The sequence below is a fragment of the Neolamprologus brichardi genome, chromosome 16 (assembly GCF_056152115.1).
Source record: "Neolamprologus brichardi isolate AB-2024 chromosome 16, ASM5615211v1, whole genome shotgun sequence".
NCBI lineage: Eukaryota > Metazoa > Chordata > Actinopteri > Cichliformes > Cichlidae > Neolamprologus > Neolamprologus brichardi.
This window is the reverse complement of record NC_142119.1, coordinates 10,284,857-10,303,757: the sequence shown is the minus strand read 5'-3', so window position 1 is coordinate 10,303,757 and position 18,901 is coordinate 10,284,857. Positions and strand designations below refer to the sequence as shown.

General features: G+C 40.0%; 3 protein-coding genes across 3 annotated transcripts; 1 reads left to right on the top strand and 2 right to left on the bottom strand.

The window, feature by feature from the left end:
- Positions 1-331: 331 nt before the first annotated feature.
- On the bottom strand, positions 332-3,634 carry LOC148098168 (zinc finger BED domain-containing protein 4-like). Its single transcript, XM_087830031.1, has 8 exons — positions 3,566-3,634; positions 2,039-2,156; positions 1,769-1,899; positions 1,487-1,670; positions 782-924; positions 653-706; positions 469-591; positions 332-382 (listed from the first exon to the last, which is right to left on the bottom strand). The coding sequence occupies exons 1-8, from the start codon at positions 3,632-3,634 to the stop codon at positions 332-334; spliced, it is 873 nt and encodes a 290-aa protein (XP_087686157.1).
- Positions 3,635-6,191: 2,557 nt separating this feature from the next.
- LOC102785073 (olfactory receptor 10J5-like) lies at positions 6,192-7,148 on the top strand. The gene has a single exon (XM_006806428.2). It carries the CDS (start codon positions 6,192-6,194, stop codon positions 7,146-7,148), a length of 957 nt encoding a protein of 318 aa, XP_006806491.2.
- Positions 7,149-17,554: 10,406 nt separating this feature from the next.
- LOC102785357 (olfactory receptor 51E1-like) lies at positions 17,555-18,475 on the bottom strand. The gene has a single exon (XM_006806429.2). The coding sequence runs from the start codon at positions 18,473-18,475 to the stop codon at positions 17,555-17,557; it is 921 nt and encodes a 306-aa protein (XP_006806492.2).
- Positions 18,476-18,901: the final 426 nt, after the last annotated feature.

Here is an 18,901-nt window from a genome sequence, read left to right as displayed (position 1 = left end):
TTTGTTAAGTTGCCTAATATTTATGCACAGTAATAGTCACCTGCACACACAGATATCCCCCTAAAATAGCTAACACTTAAAACAAACTAAAAACTACTTCCAAAAACATTCAGCTTTGATATTAATGAGTTTTTTGGGTTCATTGAGAACATGGTTGTTCAATAATAAAATTATTCCTCAAAAATACAACTTGCCTAATAATTCTGCACTCCCTGTAGGGAAGGAGTTGTGATGTGAATGTGCTTGTGACTTTATAACAGTGCTTATGACACTAGGGAGAAGTTCTCATTAGTTTTTGTTCATAAATAGCAGCTTTTCCACAGTGCTGGGCTTAAGACGGTTCCTCTTTTTTGAGAGGATTTCTCCTGCTTTTGAAAATACCCTTTCACAGGGCACAGATGAAGCAGGGGTTGCAAGACAAACCACAGCAGGTTTATACAAGTTTGGATAAACAAATCTGTGTCCAACCCAGTACTCCAGCAGATTCTCCAGTCTGCTGATGTTTGGTTCATGGAGGTATTTCTGCACTTCAGCTGTTGCATCAGCAGTAGGGGTCTTTGTCTCCATAACAGTGATGCCACAATTTGCTATCTAAAACAAACAGAATGTAAGTAACTAAATACAATAAAATAATCAAAATGTGCTCATATACCTTGAGTCTCAGGCTGAGAACCTTCTGATGATGAGGCTGCTGCTGATGAAGCTCCTGATGAGGGAGCCGAGTGCCGCAAAATAGCAGCACATTCAAAAATGAGTCTCTTCTCAGTATCGATTGCTTTACTGGGGCTAAAGAAGCATTGGATCCAGCAATGTTGCCAGTGACATGATGCTCATTGACTGCAATGTGTAGAGCTTCTCCTTTAATTGTCTCCTCAGACACAACCATGGTGGAGCTCTCTAGAGTTAGGTAAACTCCTATTTGCTCTTCATTTAATGCATGGTGCAACATTGTTAGAGGTGGAATTATTTTGGATCCAGACACTCGCTTTTCCTCTGACAGTTCGGTGGTGGCATCATTAAAAGGAGAGAGTATTTTGAGACATTTGGAATGTGCTGTTCCAAAGTGTATCCACCTCTTGAATTAACTTCAGTGCAGACCGGCCCATTTGCTCCTGCACCTCTGTCAGCCTCTCCTAGAAAAACAGCCAACACAAACTGAGTAATTCAAGCAGCACCTTAAAGCAGTAATGAAATAATGGAACAAACCTTAGCAGTTGTACTGCTCTTGAAATATCCCACTATCCTCCTACAGGTGGTCCGGATTTCAGACAGTACAGTGTGTTGATCAAGAGCTTTTTTGAGCATTAGGTTCAATGCACCACACAATTACTGTGACGCGAACAAAGCTCCTTAGCACAAGCACCCATGTTTGCTGCTCCATCAGTCACATAACATGTAACTGTAATGCCCCAATTAGACATGAGCGGTGCTGTTACTTGTGACAAATTGATAGAAGTATGTGCTTGAGCACATTGTATGTGAACACCTAACACTACAGAATGCAATGCAGTGTTAGAATCGATGAAATGGCAGTTGACAGCTAGGTAAGCCTCTGTGTTATTGGAGGTCCACATATCAGATGTCAAACTAACTGTAGAAGTCTTGGCCACAGTCAGTTTTTTTTTTTGTTTTGATTCTTTGTATCTTTTGTCCACCATAGATTTCAAAGCCTAAACAAAAGGAAGTGCAGCTCTTAATATGGAAATATAGGCAATAGAAAATAGAAAATAAAGCAATAGAAACATGCTTCATATTTTAAGATACATACCTGCCTTGTGGGGAGAACATAGTTAGGGTTCAAAGCTTTAACAAGCTTTCTAAACCCACTGTCCTCCACAATAGTGAAGGGCGGGGAATCCTCTATCACCATGTTGACCAAGGCCTCATCCACATCATTCTCTTCCCTGATAAAACAAAAAAATTATTAAGAAATTACATATGTCAGTAATTACAACCCAAATATAAATAAATGACATGGGGAATATAAATGTATCAAATGACTGTATCCTTAAAACTTAAAAAAAAAAAAAAAAATGACTTGAGCTTGGTCCACCTTGGTTAGTCTCCTTGTTCTCATGCAGGGCTCTGTAATGCCTCAGCATAGATGAGGTGTTGTTGCTGTATCCAAGTTCTTTGGAGCACAGCAAACACTTCACCTTTTAATAAACCAAAAGACAGAAATCAGATTATAGGATCTGTGGTGTTGTTTATTTATATTATGGTACTAATCATTTGTTGTAGTGTTAAATAAATATTGCATCACAAAATAACTGAAAATGTGACCTTACATCTTCGTATTAGCTTGAGCAACATGATCATCAAAACTAATGCCTTTTTTAACATGTACAGTTCGACCTTCATGAATTACAAATAAAATATCGTTTTTAACAAATACAGCTATTTATGCTTTTTAATACCTTCATCATGAAATATATACACTTACGGCATTGCCTGAACAATGTTCCCAAGTGGATGGCTGTGGATAAGCCTCAGAGCATGACCGCATGTCACTCTCCCTCTTAGAGAACCAGGAGGAGGAAGTAAACAGGAAATGAAGCAATACAGGTAACCCACCAGGAAGTGAGGTTATTAGCAAGTTCACCTTCAAAATAAAATCTTAACATTTTTAACTCTTTTTACCGCTCTTTTTTAACTTAAATACATACAATATGCATTATTTTAAAGCAAACATTAAAGATAAATGACATAAATGCCTTTGAGGCATCACATTTGTGATATTTATTAGTGTGTGTATGTCACGGCCAGCGGGGGCAGACCGTGTGGAGGGTGTGTGTGGTGGACCCAGGCGCAATCACAGGCGAGGAGACGGGAGTGAACTTAAACTGAAAGTGAGCCTTTATTTGGGCTGATGCAGAGGGGAGTGGACAAAACATAACAGGGACAGAGACCGCAACTGACCAAAAACCTAAACTGGAAAAACACTAACCTGACTGAAAGGAATAACTGTGATCACTGTGAACAGAATGCTGTGCAGATACATGGAAACTGTGAACCAAAAGGCGTGACGAAACAGACATGAACATGACCTGCACGGAACCTCATTGTGTAGCTTCATGAAAAACAACATAAACCAAATGGCAAACATGAACTGCACAGAATCCTGAAAAACACTCAACTTGACCAGAGGGGCAGTACACAGACGACGCGACGACGAACAAAGCAAGACTGAGGACTTAAATACACACATGAGGTGATCAGGGGAAGTGGAGACACATGAGAACACAGCTGACTAGAATGAAACATAATGACAATACAGGGGAGAGTAACACTAACTACAATGAACAAAGAACACCAGACTCTTCCAAAATAAAACAGGAAACACTGAGACATAGACATGGAGATGAACTTAACATAACCGCATAGACATGAAACATGATATGTAGACGCAGGAACCAGGGAGACTGGGTACAAGGGGAGATGACAGAAACAACTAAGAAATAAGGACTAAACAGCAACCTAAAAATTAACTAGATCAAAAATGAATACAAAAATACATAAAACTCAAACACTGGGTCACACAACCCAGTACCGTGACAGTGTATACCTTATTAGGAGAGATGAGATCAAAATGTTGCCAAACAGGGGAAAATCTTCTTTTCCTTGCTGGTTCCATCGAAGAAGAAATGCTCAAGTGACTATGTAACATGCACATAATCCACTTCCACAACACAATGTAATGGGGGAATCAGCTGTGTTTTGCTGCCCATTTTATTTCAAATCTGGTGCGAACCGGCCTACCAGTTCCTGAATCAGTCACATGGTATGGACTGCCTCGAACGTCACTGCATACGTAATCAAAGCAAGCCTCGCTACGCCCTTCACAAAAACTCCCCCGAGATTACCCGACACATGCTTCAAAGATTTGACACACAGGACCTATCACTACTCCCTGTTTGAGTCCTGCTCTTGGGCCCACCTGGCCTGCCTGTCACACAACCTATCATGACAGAACAGCACAACCACTGCATGGACCCCGCAGCACTCGCCCTGTCTGATGAGCTTCGGAAGGACATCATTTATTCGGTGAATAAGTTGTGTGATCTGTGGCTGGATCATCCAGAGGAGGAGTTCCAGCGTGATGCAGTCAGCCGACTGGTTTCCGGTCTGCCCTGGCTTCTGGACTTGCTTCACCCTTCATTTCTTTCTAAATGAGCTTCACCTTCACCCCCCAGCTGCTACCGCTTACCTACCAAGCTCGGCAAAGGATGTGCTCCCCGGCCCACCAGACTTGGAGTTGCCCAGCCCAGCGGAGCCATCACCGAGGAGGAAGCGACGGCCGCACCACCGGTGTGTCACCCCACAGCTGGACTTCAGGATATCAAAGCATTGGACCATGGGACTGTTTATTCTGGGACTATGCTTTTTATGTCAGCTTCCCAGCCTGAAGCTCAATTAACTGCCCTCAGTTCAGTCAGCAGCCCAGCTGCTTTCAGTTCAGTCAGCAGCCCAACTGCCCTCAATTTCAGTCAGCAGCCCAGCTGCTCTCAGTTTAGTCAGCAGCCAAGCTGCCCTCAGTTCAGTCAGCAGCCCAGCTGCTCTCAGTTTAGTCAGCAGCCAAGCTGCCCTCAATTTCAGTCAGCAGCCCAGCTGACCTCAGTTCAGTCTTCTACTTCACCACCTGATTTACAACCATCACTACTGCCTTCAGCTCTGGTTGCAGGTCAAACATTAGCTCCAGTAGCTATTCAGCCATTACCTTCACCTGCTCCACCGGTACTGCAAGCTATGTCTATACAACCTGTAAAGAACTGTTTTTCAACCACTAATTATAAGCAGAGAGACGCACATATTAATACTTTTGTTGTTCCTCAAGACCTGGCCTACTTAGAGATGGTTACCCTTTCCAGGGCCTCCCCAGAGAATGAGTTTCAGCCCACAGCTAACTCTAGACCCCTGGAAACGAAGAAGCCAGCACAATCTGTTTTTCCTGGGAGCTCAACCAGGCTGTCTCAGCGATTTGTCCCTGCTGAGAGCTCAGGGGAGTTAACTCTGCAACCTCTGTTCTATGCTGGAAGCTCTAGTGAGCTCATTTGACCAGCTAAAGACTGCATCCTGCAGTTACTGCCTGAGCAGAGCCACTGTCCTGCGGAGCTCCAACCAGCTTCGTCTTTGGCAGAGGATTCTGCGCCTGCTGGTTCCGTCTTGTCACTGCCAGAGGTCTCCGTGCCTGCTGGTCCTGAGCCTGCCTCCGTTGGAGGGTCCGAGGGGCACGTTCAGCCGCATATCTCCGCTGGAGGGTCTGAGGGGCTTGTTCAGCCATCTGTAGTCTACGCTGGAGGGTCCGAGGGATCCATCCAGCCTGCAGGGCCACCACCTGCTCAATCGTTTGCGGCTGCCGTGCCTCGTGTGGCCCTGCGGTTGCCATGCCACTGCCTTGTCAGGCTCAGAGTTGGAGGCCACCTTCCAGGCCTCTGACTGGACTTCTTCGCCAGCGCAGATGGCCTTCGGACCTGTTTTGTCGCAGGTGCTGCCTTCTCCACAGACGGCCTCCAGACCTATTTCGTCGCCGCCACTGCATTCCCTGCGGCCGGCCTCTGGACCTGTTCATCGCCGCTGCTACCTTCCCTGCAGTCGGTTTGGTTAGCTATTCACACAGCTACACTGTGAGGTCAACAAATGGACTGTAATGCCACCTACCTACACACACACGCACACACACATATACACATACAATATACTCCCTAGATATACACTCTACCTAATTTAACCATCCCATTCTGCGAAAGGACTGCTGCTATCTACCAGAACAAATGTAACTTGAGTTTGTGTTAGAACTTTTTATGTTATTTATCCATAACTGTTGTTGCAATTCATTACTGCGTTTTTTTAATGCTCTTTTTAAACTTATTCTTTTTAAACTGTATTTAAAGTGTTAACTGTACTGTATTGTTTTTTGCACTGTAGAGGCTGGTGAGAAACAGTTTTTCATTTCAGGCAGGGTAACACCATACAAAATGACAATAAACTTCTTGACTCTTTGAGTCTGAGTCTAATGATTAGCTAACTTTTTTTTTTGAAGTTGTTTGTTCACATGGAGGGTTTAATGAGATCCATTGAGGTTAAGGCAGTGTCCAGCTCAAATAAATTACAGTCTCGAAGTGGCTGTACTTTGAGGAAATCCTCACAGTGTGACTTCTATATCCAGCCTGCTTTAGTGACCATTTATTTTTATGGACCAAATGAATGATCAATTTAATGTGACATATATAACTTTTGGTGGGCATGTTGAATTGAACAAATACAGATTTCTGTATTTTGCCATCATGTTTACAGCATATATTCTAATACTTTGCAGCAATTCAACTATATTGTGTCTCATATGGATCAAGAAAAACCTGCATGAGCCTATGTATATTTTTATTGCAGGGTTGTTACTGAACTCAGTTATGTTTAGCACTAATATCTACCCAGAACTTTTGATTGACTTTTTATCAGACAAGCAGATCACAACTCATTCACTATGCAGCTTTCAAGCATTTATTTATTATTCTCTAACAGGATCAGAGTTCTTTCTATTAGCAGCTATGGCATATGACAGGTATGTGGCTATATGCAAACCCCTGCAATATACAACCATCATGAAAAAAACAACTATCATAATTTTACTAGGGTTAGCTTGGCTTCTGCCTGCTTGTCAGCTTGTGCCATCAGTTGTAATGAGTCAGAGTTATAAAATTTGCAGTTTTACTTTGAATGGAATCTTTTGTAATAATGCAATTTCCAAGCTTTACTGTGACACCTCAAGAACAACATATATCATATATGGTGTGTTTATTTTACTTAACACCGTATTTCTTCCTTTGCTTTTTATACTTTTTACTTACACAAAAATATTTATGATATGCTATCAGAGCTGCAGGGAGGTCAGGAAAAAAGCTGCACAGACTTGTTTACCTCACTTGCTTGTATTAGTCAGCTTTTCAGGTTTGTGTTCATATGATATAATTGTAGCTCGACTAGAAATGAATTTGCCAAAAGTTGCACGTTTTATATTGACCTTACAAGTGGTTTCATATCATCCTCTTTTTAATCCAATTGTTTATGGACTGAAAATGAAAGAAATCTCTAAACACCTCACGAAATTGTTCTGTGAAGGAAAACTCAACATCTGGCAAAGCTCATGTTGAAAGGGTGTAATGTAGATGTGATGTTTAATTTAACTGTTGTGTTCATGTGTGTATTATTTTTCACAATATAGAAGTTGTCTTTTCTCTGTCTGCGATATATATTATAGAAATCTATTATTTTTGCATAATATATGTATACTATATATTTAAGATAGAGGTTGTATTTGTTTGGGGGGGGGGGGGGGGTTATTGTTTTTAGTGTATTTGTTATTCAGATTTCTTTAAATATACTATACTGCTATTTACATACTTGTATACAATACACACATGGCTACATGAGTTGTAAGCATTGTCTCACTAAGGGATATGTTTCCAATATTATTTTTGTTGAACACAAAAAACAAACAATAACTTGAATAATGATGCACATAATCCACATGGACTTTATGCCGTGCTATTGTGATAACATATAAACAATTATAAGATATTATCTGGGGTTTTCTCCTTACTATGAAATATAAACCACCTTAAGGGATCACTGTTGTTCTGTTTTCTTAAATGCATTTTTAATTCATTTGTTTGCTGTTGTTTTGTTTGTTTGCTCGTGTTATTTATTCTTAATTTAATACTGTGTTGCTGCAAAGCTGTAAATTCAAGTTGTTAGTTTTCCTGTCTGTGTCAATAATAAAGAATATTAGCATCTTAGCAAAGAGTTGTCATTTCAGAAAGAATGAGCAGAAGAAAACATTCAGTGTATCCCAATTAAGCATTCATTATGTAAAGTTAAGGGCATTCTCACAAAAACAAAACATTGGAATGGAGATGGAGCCCTCTGAGGTTGCCTAATAGATGTTAATTTGGTTTTGTATTTGTGTTTCAGTTTGTACAGAAAAGGTTTTTTGATGTAGCAGCAGAAATACTGTGGAATAGGAGTTGAAGTGAATAGCCCAAAAGGAGGGCCACCAAAAGAGCTCCCCTGGTATACAGTGTTCTTGTAAGACTGTAACATTCTATGTTTGTTTGTTTGTTTTTCCAAGTTTATGAAAGAAAAACACAAAGGAGCAGAGAGTTCCCAAGCACGGCCTTCAGGTGGTATGGAGGGAAAGGTAGCCCTGTTGGCCAATCAGACAAGCAAAGCTATTTAGTTTGTTTGGCCAGTATACAATACAGAATGTGCAGATGTTCACGAAATGGCATTAATCCCACTCATGAGTAGCAACTTGTTAGCAGCAGTTACCACTCATTAGAACAGTTGTTCTTTTGGTTTGACTTTGGGATAAAGAACAAATCGGATCAGTGGACTGGATGGATGAAAAGAAGTAGAGCCAGGCATGACTTATGTAGCATATTGCAGAATGTTCTACTTAACTCATGCCCATCAGATGCCATTGAGCAGCACAATGTCAGGGTTCCTGGGTCATTCACCCAGTGTTTTCAGTTAGTTCAGGTTCAGTTTATTTTCTTTTTCTTATTCTCATTTCCTGTTGTTCTGTTCCTGTTACGTCTATGTATCATTAGTTATGTTCAGCTGTTCACTAACCGGTCTCTAATCATTAATCATTCCGTCTGTATTTTTAAGTCCTCGGTTTCATCCTGGTCATGGTCGTGACATTGATGTTGTTGTTGATGTTAGGTTGTTGCCGTATGCTTTGCTCATTTAATCAGTCACTCAGTCAGTCAGTCAGCCAGCCAGCCAGCCCACAATTTCGTGCTTCTGTTCTGTTCATTCACTCCATCTGCAATAAACACCAGTTTTCACTGTGAGTCCTGCGTTTGGGTCATCCCTTCCTCTCCTCCACGCACGAAGCCCTGACACAACTGAAATTTGCTTTGTTAATGATGTAATCTATAAAACAAGCCGTTGACTACATCTACTAGACATGCCCAAAACATAAGGTGCTTTAGAGTGTATAAGAATTTCTTTTACTTATGTATTATTCAAATTATTTTATTGTATTATGCCTTAGTGCCACTGGATTTTAGCATGTCTAACACTCATGCAGTTGACAGACAGACAGACGGTGGGGGTCTGGTAAGGAAGTTGGAGGACAACTCCACGGAAAAAGTCTATTGTCTCTTTGATGACTCTGGGAGGTAGCGAGGGAGTGTGAATCTTAATGTGTGAAACAGCTGTGTACTGCCTTTTGTTCCTCGAGAAGGTATTAAACTGAGAGCCATGCTAGGCTCAGGGAGAGAGTCTGCTGACCGTTTGCCCCGCGATCATGCATGCTCTCCACCAAGCTTGGTATTCTGTTCTTTGTTTTGTGATTAAAGAATGCTAGCTACCACTCATCGTTTGTCTGCAGGCTTTATTTAATGGAAAACTTTCACAACAAGAGCAATAGAGAAAGCGAGAAGCCAGAGAGAGAAAGGAAGTGAGAAAAAAAATACAGTGAACTCTTAGAAATACATGACATTCCAACAATGGTTGATTTAAGTGATCTGTATTAGAGCTCAGGCAAAGCTCAGTTGCACCCATGTACAGTATGCATCTGTGATTAATAACTGCACTCAGGCACAGAACTCAGGAGCAGTTATTATTGTTGTGTTAAATAAGGAATCTGTACAGAATATGATAAGGCCGTGTGTCAGAGCATTCAATAGTCACTACAAACAAGCCACAAAGGTAGAACAAATCATTAACTTAATTTTGGAAGTAAAATAGTATCCAGAATCTGCTCAATGTCAGCAGATTCTGGAGACCAATGTACAGGAATCAGTGATAAAGCTGAAGATGCGCCGGGGCTGGATCTTTCAACAAGACAACGACCCGAAACACTGCTCAAAATCCACTAAGGCATTGATGCAGAGGAACAAGTACAACGTTCTGGAATGGCCATCAAAGTCCCCAGACCTGAATATTATTGAAAATCTGTGGTGTGAGTTAAAGAGAGCTGTCCATGCTCGGAAGCCATCAAACCTGAATGAACTAGAGATGTTTTGTAAAGAAGAATGGCCCAAAATACCTTCAACCACAATTCAGACTCTCATTGGAACCTACAGGAAGCGTTTAGAGGCTGTTATTTCTGCAAAAGGAGGATCTACTAAATATTAATTTCATTTCTTTTTTGTGACTTCAACTTCATTTCACTTCTTTCATGGGAATCCCCAGCAGCCTACGTCTATTGCAGCATAACTAAGGGAGGATACAGGGTTACCTGGTTCAACCGTGACTATAAGCTTTAGCAAAAAAGGAACGTTTTAAGACTAATCTTAAAAGTAGAGATAGTGTCTGTCTCCCAAAACCAAACTGGAAGCTGGTTCCACAGAAGAAGGGCCTGAAAACTGAAGGCTCTTGATGGGTCTGTCTAGCACAGATCCACTGCTGGAACGAGACAATTCAACTGCTACAGCAAAAAGTATTGAACACCAAGCAGAGCTCTTTGTGTTGCTCATGCACGAGGGGGACCCGACTGGAGCCAGATGTCGTTCCGCCCACTTGACCTCTGTTGGACTCTCAGCCAGGTTCCCTGTAGCGCTCCTTTTTTTGTGGTTACATGAATATGCATAAGTTCATTAATATAGGATATCGTACATAGCAGGGCTCTAGAGTGCGACCAATTTGGTCACAAATGCACTAGTGTTTCAGCGTCACTCTGAGACAGGATATTTATAATTTTAGAGATGTTGCGTCAATGGAAGAAAGCAGTCCTACATATTTGTTTAATATGTGTATTAAAGGACATGTCCTGGTCAAAAATGACTCCAAGGTTCCTCACAGTGTTACTGGAGGCCAAGGTAATGCCATCCAGAGTAAGAATCTGGTTAGATACCATATTTCTAAGATTTTCAGGGCCGAGTACAATAACCTCAGTTTTATCTGAATTAAGAAGCAGAAAGTTAGCGGCCATCCAGGTCTTTATGTCTTTAAGACATTCCTGCAGTTTAACTAATTGGTGTGTGTTATCTGGCTTCATGGACAGATAGAGTTGGGTGTCATCTGCATAGCAGTGAAAATGTACTTAATTACTGTATTCTGTCTAATTGCTGCTTAGTTTCCAGCTCCTTTATCCCACCTGACGCCTGGACTGCCGTCTGTGATCTTCAGCATGATAACAATGTGTTATTTATGTATTTTGACTGGTTTACAATGACAGGACAGTAAGCATTATCAGTGCATATACAATAAAATTCTGTGGTTTTCACTCTAACATCGATGAGAATTTTCCATTGGCTCTTTTGAGCCAAAACAAGTTGGAAAATCCCCTGAAATTAACAGCAGTCGAGAATGAATTGCTTTCTTCTCTTCTGTGTTATTATGATGTGCAAAGACTAGCCATAAAATGGGTCTTTTAGGTTGCCCCGATGAGACAATGTAATTGTTTTACTTTTATACTGGTAAAATGAGAAGGATTATTTACAGACATGCAAGAAATTAAAGGCATGCCGTGGACTCTTTACTCCCAGGCGGAGAGACATTGTTGCACTTTGCTGCCATGTTAGGGTCCACTTGTCAAAGGTAAAAGAGTTGTAAAATCATTACAAAGTTGCTTTGAGAGATTATGTTTGCCCTGTGACAAAGTATTTGAAGAGGGGTCATTGAATAGTTGATTATGAAAATGGTGTGATCATATACCATGGCTTTCAGTTACCAGATCTGAACCAAGACTATCTGGGGGAAATCTGACTGACATAACAGACAGATAATAGCTCTGTTAGTCATGATCCCGGGTCATGTTGACCCAGCGTTCTTAATTTTCGTGTGTTTTTGTATTTTGTTCTTTTATGCCATGGTTCCTTGGTTGTTCTGTCAAACTGTTGCTTATTAGATTTCCCCTCGTGACTTTACCCCCTGTGTGCCCCCTCTATGTATCTGTGAGCCCTCGTTTCCCCTCTTTGTGTTTTATTCCATGTTTTCCCCCAGCCCGTTATGTCTGTGCCCTCCCCGTGCTCTCTCTCTCCTCCTGTCTGCACTTCTGTGTACTTCCTGTTTTACTTTGACAGTCTCTCGTCGTGTGTTTGCTCCTGACCTTTGTCGTTATGATTATCTGTGTCAGCTGTCTTTCCCGTGTGCTCCCACTTCCAGTGGAGGTCCTAGCCTGAGGGCGAACACTCCCTCTGCGCCCACACACACACATACAAACATATTAAGGATTGTACATTAACATAAAACTGTTGTCGGAACCATACTGATTTTCACCAGAGAAACACACACACACATATGAAGAGAGAGAGTATGCATAGTATGCAAATGGCTACCAAACAGCCATCATAATTCGTCATACAATGAGAACAGGACAAATCAATAATTGACAATGACTAATTAATATTAAAATCTATAAAATAATGTATTGTTTGGAGTTTAGTCTTTTACTGTTACTATTTTTACCATTTCTTTTTGGAGCAACCGTAACCCACATAATTTCCTTAGGGATTAATAAAGTATTCTGATTCTGACTCTGATTGTTTGAGGATGACCTGCCATTATCCAATGACACATCTGCTTACCTGTATCTTTTGCTCGTTTCTCCTCCTCTTCTTTTCTCTTTTTTCTAACCTGAGCACCTGATGGCTTTGAACTTTTCTTGTCCATCTTCCATTGGTTTTAATTTTGCACTCCAGTATGAACGCCCATCCCCCAACTCGAGGATCGCCACAACATAACAACCTAATAAACCTACACCTTAGTTCAAAGATTCACTTTGTCTAGGGTTTATTTCTGGGATTTCACACAGCCCAGGATTCAAATCATGAATCCATAATGGGCTTGGATTTACATTATGAATGAAATGTGCTCTATTTGGAAGCAGCCGGACCCTCCCCTGTAGACGGGTTATGTGTGTGAGACTTTAAATCATCAAAATATAAATTATACATTTTAAATTGTTATTGATCCCTTTACCCCGAGTCCTAAAGTGTATATTTATTTTCTTACTCTTCTTATATTTATTGTTTGTTTACTTGCACTGCTGTAACTGGAGCCTCGTCGTCTCGTCTCTCTACATACTGGACTGTATGTAGCGGAGATGACAATAAAGTTTACTATGACTTCAGCAGCAAGCAGGCGCACTGAGGGCTCTCGCGCTCACTTTTCATGTATAGAATTTCGAAAAAACATCGGTGCAAATGATAAGTCTGTATCATAATGTCCGGTGTTTTCGTGTTTGTTGGTTTGGTTTTATTTTGTTTTATTTTGCGAGTTGATTATTAGATGCTGCTCCAGCCGGTCAGAAAATCCCCCGCCCTCTCCTCCTACGTGCCACAAGCAGCGGCCACGCATTGCAAACGGAGGGCGCCCTTATTCCCAGCAAATGCGCGATAGAAAACCTATCGGTGCCTATGCCATTCCCAATATGCGCTGGCATGATGTCGGGGCAGCATGAGTATGAGCAATTGCTTTTTTGTTGTTGTTTTTTGCCGATGCCCGTGATGCCCCCCACTACGATGCCGCCCCGTATCAAAAAGTGCTACTGCCCACTTCCCTCGTTAACCCTCTTTGTATTTATGTCCACGTCTCCCTCAGTTCAGTGTCATCAATGTCTCTTCCCTGAACCTGTGTGCCTTTCTCTGTGTTCCCTCAGTTCCCAGTTTAGCTTTCCCAGTTTAGTTCTGTTTCTTTGTGAAGCCTGCAATAAAGCAGAGATTTTGAATTCAGCTTTTGTCTCAATGAGTTTTGCATTTGGGTCCTCATCTGCCTACACACAGCTAGTTCATGACAGTTAGTGTTTCAGAATCAATTCCAGTAAACACTGAAGCTGTTGCAGAGGCATGTGTTGTACAAATACTCACGAACTTGTCTTTGCCACCTGCTTGTACACATTGCTTCTTTGGTTTGGGTCTGTCATGTGTTTTTACATAATTGTGTGTTCTAAATCTGCTGGCAGAGAATGCTATTTGTGTGTAACTTAATAAAAAAAAAAAAACTAACTTGTAGGTCTAAGGTATATTAAAGCCCAAATAAGGCATTCATTTATCAAAACACTTTATCAAAATGAATGAAACAGTAAAACACAAAGACAGCACTGCAATCAACCAGTAAAACACAAAGACAGCACTGCAATCAACCAGTAAAACACAAAGACAGCACTGCAATCAATCAGTGAACTTGATTCTGACTGTAATGCAAGATATTTTAAAAGATCAATTGTGTACAAAAAGGTAAAAGTTTATTGTCTTGATCACTGTATTGTAAAAGACTACATGAAATAAAAGGAGGTTTGCATTATGTAATAGTGTTTTGAAACAATAAAATCACCTAACAATACCATGAACATCTCTTCACTTTAAGATATGGTATTCCCTCTGTCACAACAATCCAGAAATATTCCTTTCTGTCCATAAAAATTGCTCAAAGGCTAATCACACACAAAACAAATATATGGCCAGTATCTGTGGCAGTGGCAACAGACCAGTGTCTTTCAAGACTAAGCAAGGTCTGCTTGCTTGTTTAATGACTTGAAAACAAAGTGTGTGTGATACAGTATTATGAAGTACATACTTTTTTGGTGGAATCCATTTTCAGCATGGGGGCCAAAAGTGAACAGAATCTGGCTTCGGTAATCCCTCACATTGTCGGCCTCTGGCAACAGGAAAGTGTGGCGCAAGAGCCATGCCATTCTCGGAGGAAGTGGCGGCTGGAATGTGTGCCATAAGGCTGAGACGATACCCCGGGGCTTCGCAAAAGTCATTACGAGTGTGGTGTACAGGTCCTTCCGTTGAAGGTACTCCTCCATGTGATTCTCCTGTATCTGCTGTCACAGCTTGACCATAGTGTTTCCTTTGGTTCTGTCTTACAGAAAGCGTACAACATTCTTATCCACACCACTCCTGCAAGCACAGTCACAGTCAAGTTCTTGATGTTCAATTGAGTGAGTGATTGATAACCGACCCACTTTTCCTTCTCTGCCCCTTCTGCCTGCCTTTGTATATGGTCTGCAGCACAGGACCTCAGTAACAGTTGGACACATCACAAATGTGACATACCTTAAGTACATAAGGAAGAAGAGAGAAAATGGTCAAAATAAGCATATGAATCCAGGATGACAGTTTTACTGCTGACTTGAGTAAAATATTTATGTGGAATTACCCGGTGGTGATAGCCAGACTTATATAGGTGCACATTTTGTCCTTTACCCACACACTTGTCAGCTCGAGGACACTTCAGGGAGTACTTCCATACCCCAACAGGATGCCACAAAAAGACGCGGCTGCAAAAAAAAGAGCTGTACATTGGACACAGCCAGGAGGTTCTGGTGGGTAAAACCACATGCGATCTAATTTAATCACCCGTCGCCTCTTTAAAACACCTGTAACATCCTTGTATGTCAGGGGTGAACAGCCCTCTTTCACTGTCTAGGAAATGTCAGCAGGAAATGTCAGCAGAGGGTATACCATTAGCATTTTCACAGAGACACACCCATGCCTCTAGCGCCACATGAAACACACACATATATAACATAGAATACTGTAGCAACAACACGCACGCACATGCTCTAACTGAAATTGTCTGATTTCAAATAAATATCACTTTCAGGTGAATGACTCAAAGGTAATTGTGTTGTATGATCATGACCCTGGGATGTAGATGACTCATTGAGTCCATCTGTGTCAAGTTTTTTGGACCGTATGGTATCATCTGTAGACAAGAAAAGGATATCATATAGAGCCGGCTCCACAAACAACATGCACAGGCACCTAAAAACTGTCCACCCATCAGTGCAATGGGAAGATAAAATGCAGTCAGTTGAGTGTGATATTAATATTTCTAAATGCCAACCTTTCCCTTAATTAAAGATCTGGGCATTCTCCCCCCCCCCCTTTTTTTTCCATATTTTAATTTATATTTTACTGTGTTGTGGTTTGCAGTGTTTTATGTTGTTTAATTAAATGAAAACAAAAGACAAATTATCATTTTTGGCAAATCTGTTTGTAAAGACATTGACAGTGCTCTAGGCCCCTTATATCATCTTGTTTTAAGACAAATGTTAAAAAACCTCAGTGTGCACCTTGATGATTCCTTTAAACTGTGGTTTAAACTAGGTTTAAAAACAACAACTCCCCCCCCCCCCCCCCAAACCCCCAAAACACACACCTAAATGAACAACAGGTGAGAAAAAAATAGAACTTAAACACACTTTCTCTGGCCTGAAGATGGCAAAAACAAACAAACAAAAGGCCAAAGCAGCTAAAATTCAGCAACTGTTTACCATTTTTGTGGCAGGGTATGGTTATTGGCTTGGCTCCAGGGGAGGATTGGAGAATTGGGTTCAGGGTGGGATTTTACAAAATTTTACAAACAATTCAAATCTATAAAACACCACAAGTGTAACATTGTTTTTTTTTTTATCTATACTGTATACATTCTTTAATCTACTTGATTATCATTAATGCTCAAAGAATACAAAAATTCATCACAGCATATACAGATAGCACATCATATCAAGCAGAACGCTCCCTAAAAATTGATATCATGACGGAACCATAACGTCACATTAAGAACAAGTTCATCATTCAGTCCTTTAGGTGACAAAGTCTGCTAGATAAATATCCAGAAAGCCTAATTTTTCTTTAATAATAATATACCTCATAGGTATAACAAAAATCATACAGGTGTTCACATATCTAACTGCTGTAGTGTTGTAACAGGACAAACAAGTAACAAAAAACTTTTGTAACATGTGACTTATAATGTATGAATGAATGAATGTAAGAATAATAAATAACATTTAATTATGTAATTACAGTTAGACACGGTCAGTGTTATAAAATTGAGGTTGTGATTGAAGAGAAGCAAGAAGTGGGTTAGAAAATGGTTTTGAAGTAAAGATGGTTTTATGTGTTTTTCATGCATATAGAGTTGTCTGACAGTAAAGCTACTTTTTCACAAGATGTTGCCACAGCAGTTTGCATGTTTGCTTCAGTAGATTTTTTATCAGGCACCCTTCCTAATGTAATACCACAGAGATTTGTTTCTCTTTGTGGGATCTTTCATGTCCAAACCAGGGAACTTTCAATTAACAGCCAAAAGTATAAACCACTATACTGTGGAGCCACTCTGGAAAGATGTCAGACAATAAAACCAGACAATGTACACATGGCAAAACTGTTGCCATGTGTACATGGCAACAGTTTTATTGTGAATTCTGTTGCACTGAAATGCAACTGATGTTAGCACAGAAACAAACAGATATGACAATATCTGCTTTAACTGAATACAGATTGGTATCCCAACTGTATTACAAATCTAAAGAATTGTCCAGGTCTTCAGTTAATCTTATACGAGGTGTTTAGGGACAAGCATGATGCAAAAATATGGAGGTTAATGGTGAATCTGAAAGTGTGTGTCACACACCTTTAACAGTTTACTACCAAAGAAATTAACCGAGATAATTCCCATCAACCATAGGCAGACAATATCTACTATATGTACTAACAAATAGGCAGAGTATTAGTAGTCTGGGCTATTTAGAAAGTGTTTAAAATAACTGCACACAATTGATTAACAACAAAATTACTTCACCTTAGCTTTAAGTTTTAATACAAGGACTGATGTTGGCCTGGGAAAGCAGCTTATTTAGATGTTTAGAAATTTCCTTCATTTTGAGTCCATAAATGAATGGATTTAGCAAAGGCTGATAGAGCATTATTTGTAATGTCATTATTATGCGTGTGGTTTTTGGAAAATCTGGATTTGCACGAGCTATGCTTACATCATACACAAAAAACACAGAGAGACTTAATAAAACTAAGAGATGGGGTAAACAAGTCTCTGCAGCTTTCTTCCTGATTTCTTTACAACTTCGATGAGAAACCACAAAGATTTTTGTGTATGTGAAAACTATAAAGAGCATAGGAAGCATTGCAAGATCTAATACAATGACCACACCAAAGATGGTAATTAATTTTGATCTTTCACACTGAAGAGTGTAAACTGCATTATTACAAAATATTCCTTTTATATTAGAGTCACACAGTTTAGCTTCAGCACTTGCTATTGCTTGGACAGCAACTTGACAAGCAGGTACAAGCCAAGCCACAACCAGGAAAATACTCACAGTAGTTTTTGTCATGATAGTTTGATATTCCAGAGGTTTACATATAGCCACATATCTGTCATAGGCCATGGCAGCCAACAGAGTGTAAAATATAAAGAACTGAATGAGACAGGCTGAATATGTTGTGACTTGTTTTTCAGATGAAAAGTCAATCAGAAGTTTTGGGTAAACAGTTGTGCTGTAAAGAACAGAGTTCAGTAGCAATGCTGCAATGAAAATGTACATAGGCTCATGGAGGTTTTTATGAATCCAGATGAGATACAGAATAGTAGAATTAGTGCAGATTATTAGAATATATAATGTAAACATAACAAAAAAGAAAATATATCTGTACTTGTTAATCTCTGTGTACCAGTGCAGAGTTAGATAGGTAACATTTGACTCTTCATCCATGATTTTCTTCAAAGACAAAACATTAAAAAATAATTAAAAATTGTAAAACCAGTTAAAATCCAAAACAAAAACAAACAACCAAAAATCAAATCCAAAACTATACCAGTATTTAAATCCTGTTGTTTCTCCGGTTCATAAAAATATATGAACCTTAAATTTGTCTCTGAGCACCTTCATCATCCAAACACACAGACTCATCCCTATTTTTTCAAAGACAAGTTTAATCATTAAAGAAATTATACAAGCACTATAAGTTGTTTTAAAAAAGAAAAAAAAAGTGAAAAACCTCATAATCATAACAACATCCGCTATTGTGTCTCCCATTCATAAAGATATCTAAACTTAAAGTCTGTCTCTGAGCACCTTCATCACCCAAACACACACAGCGTATCATGCGAGTCTCTAGAAGGTTTTTATCAAGTTGCC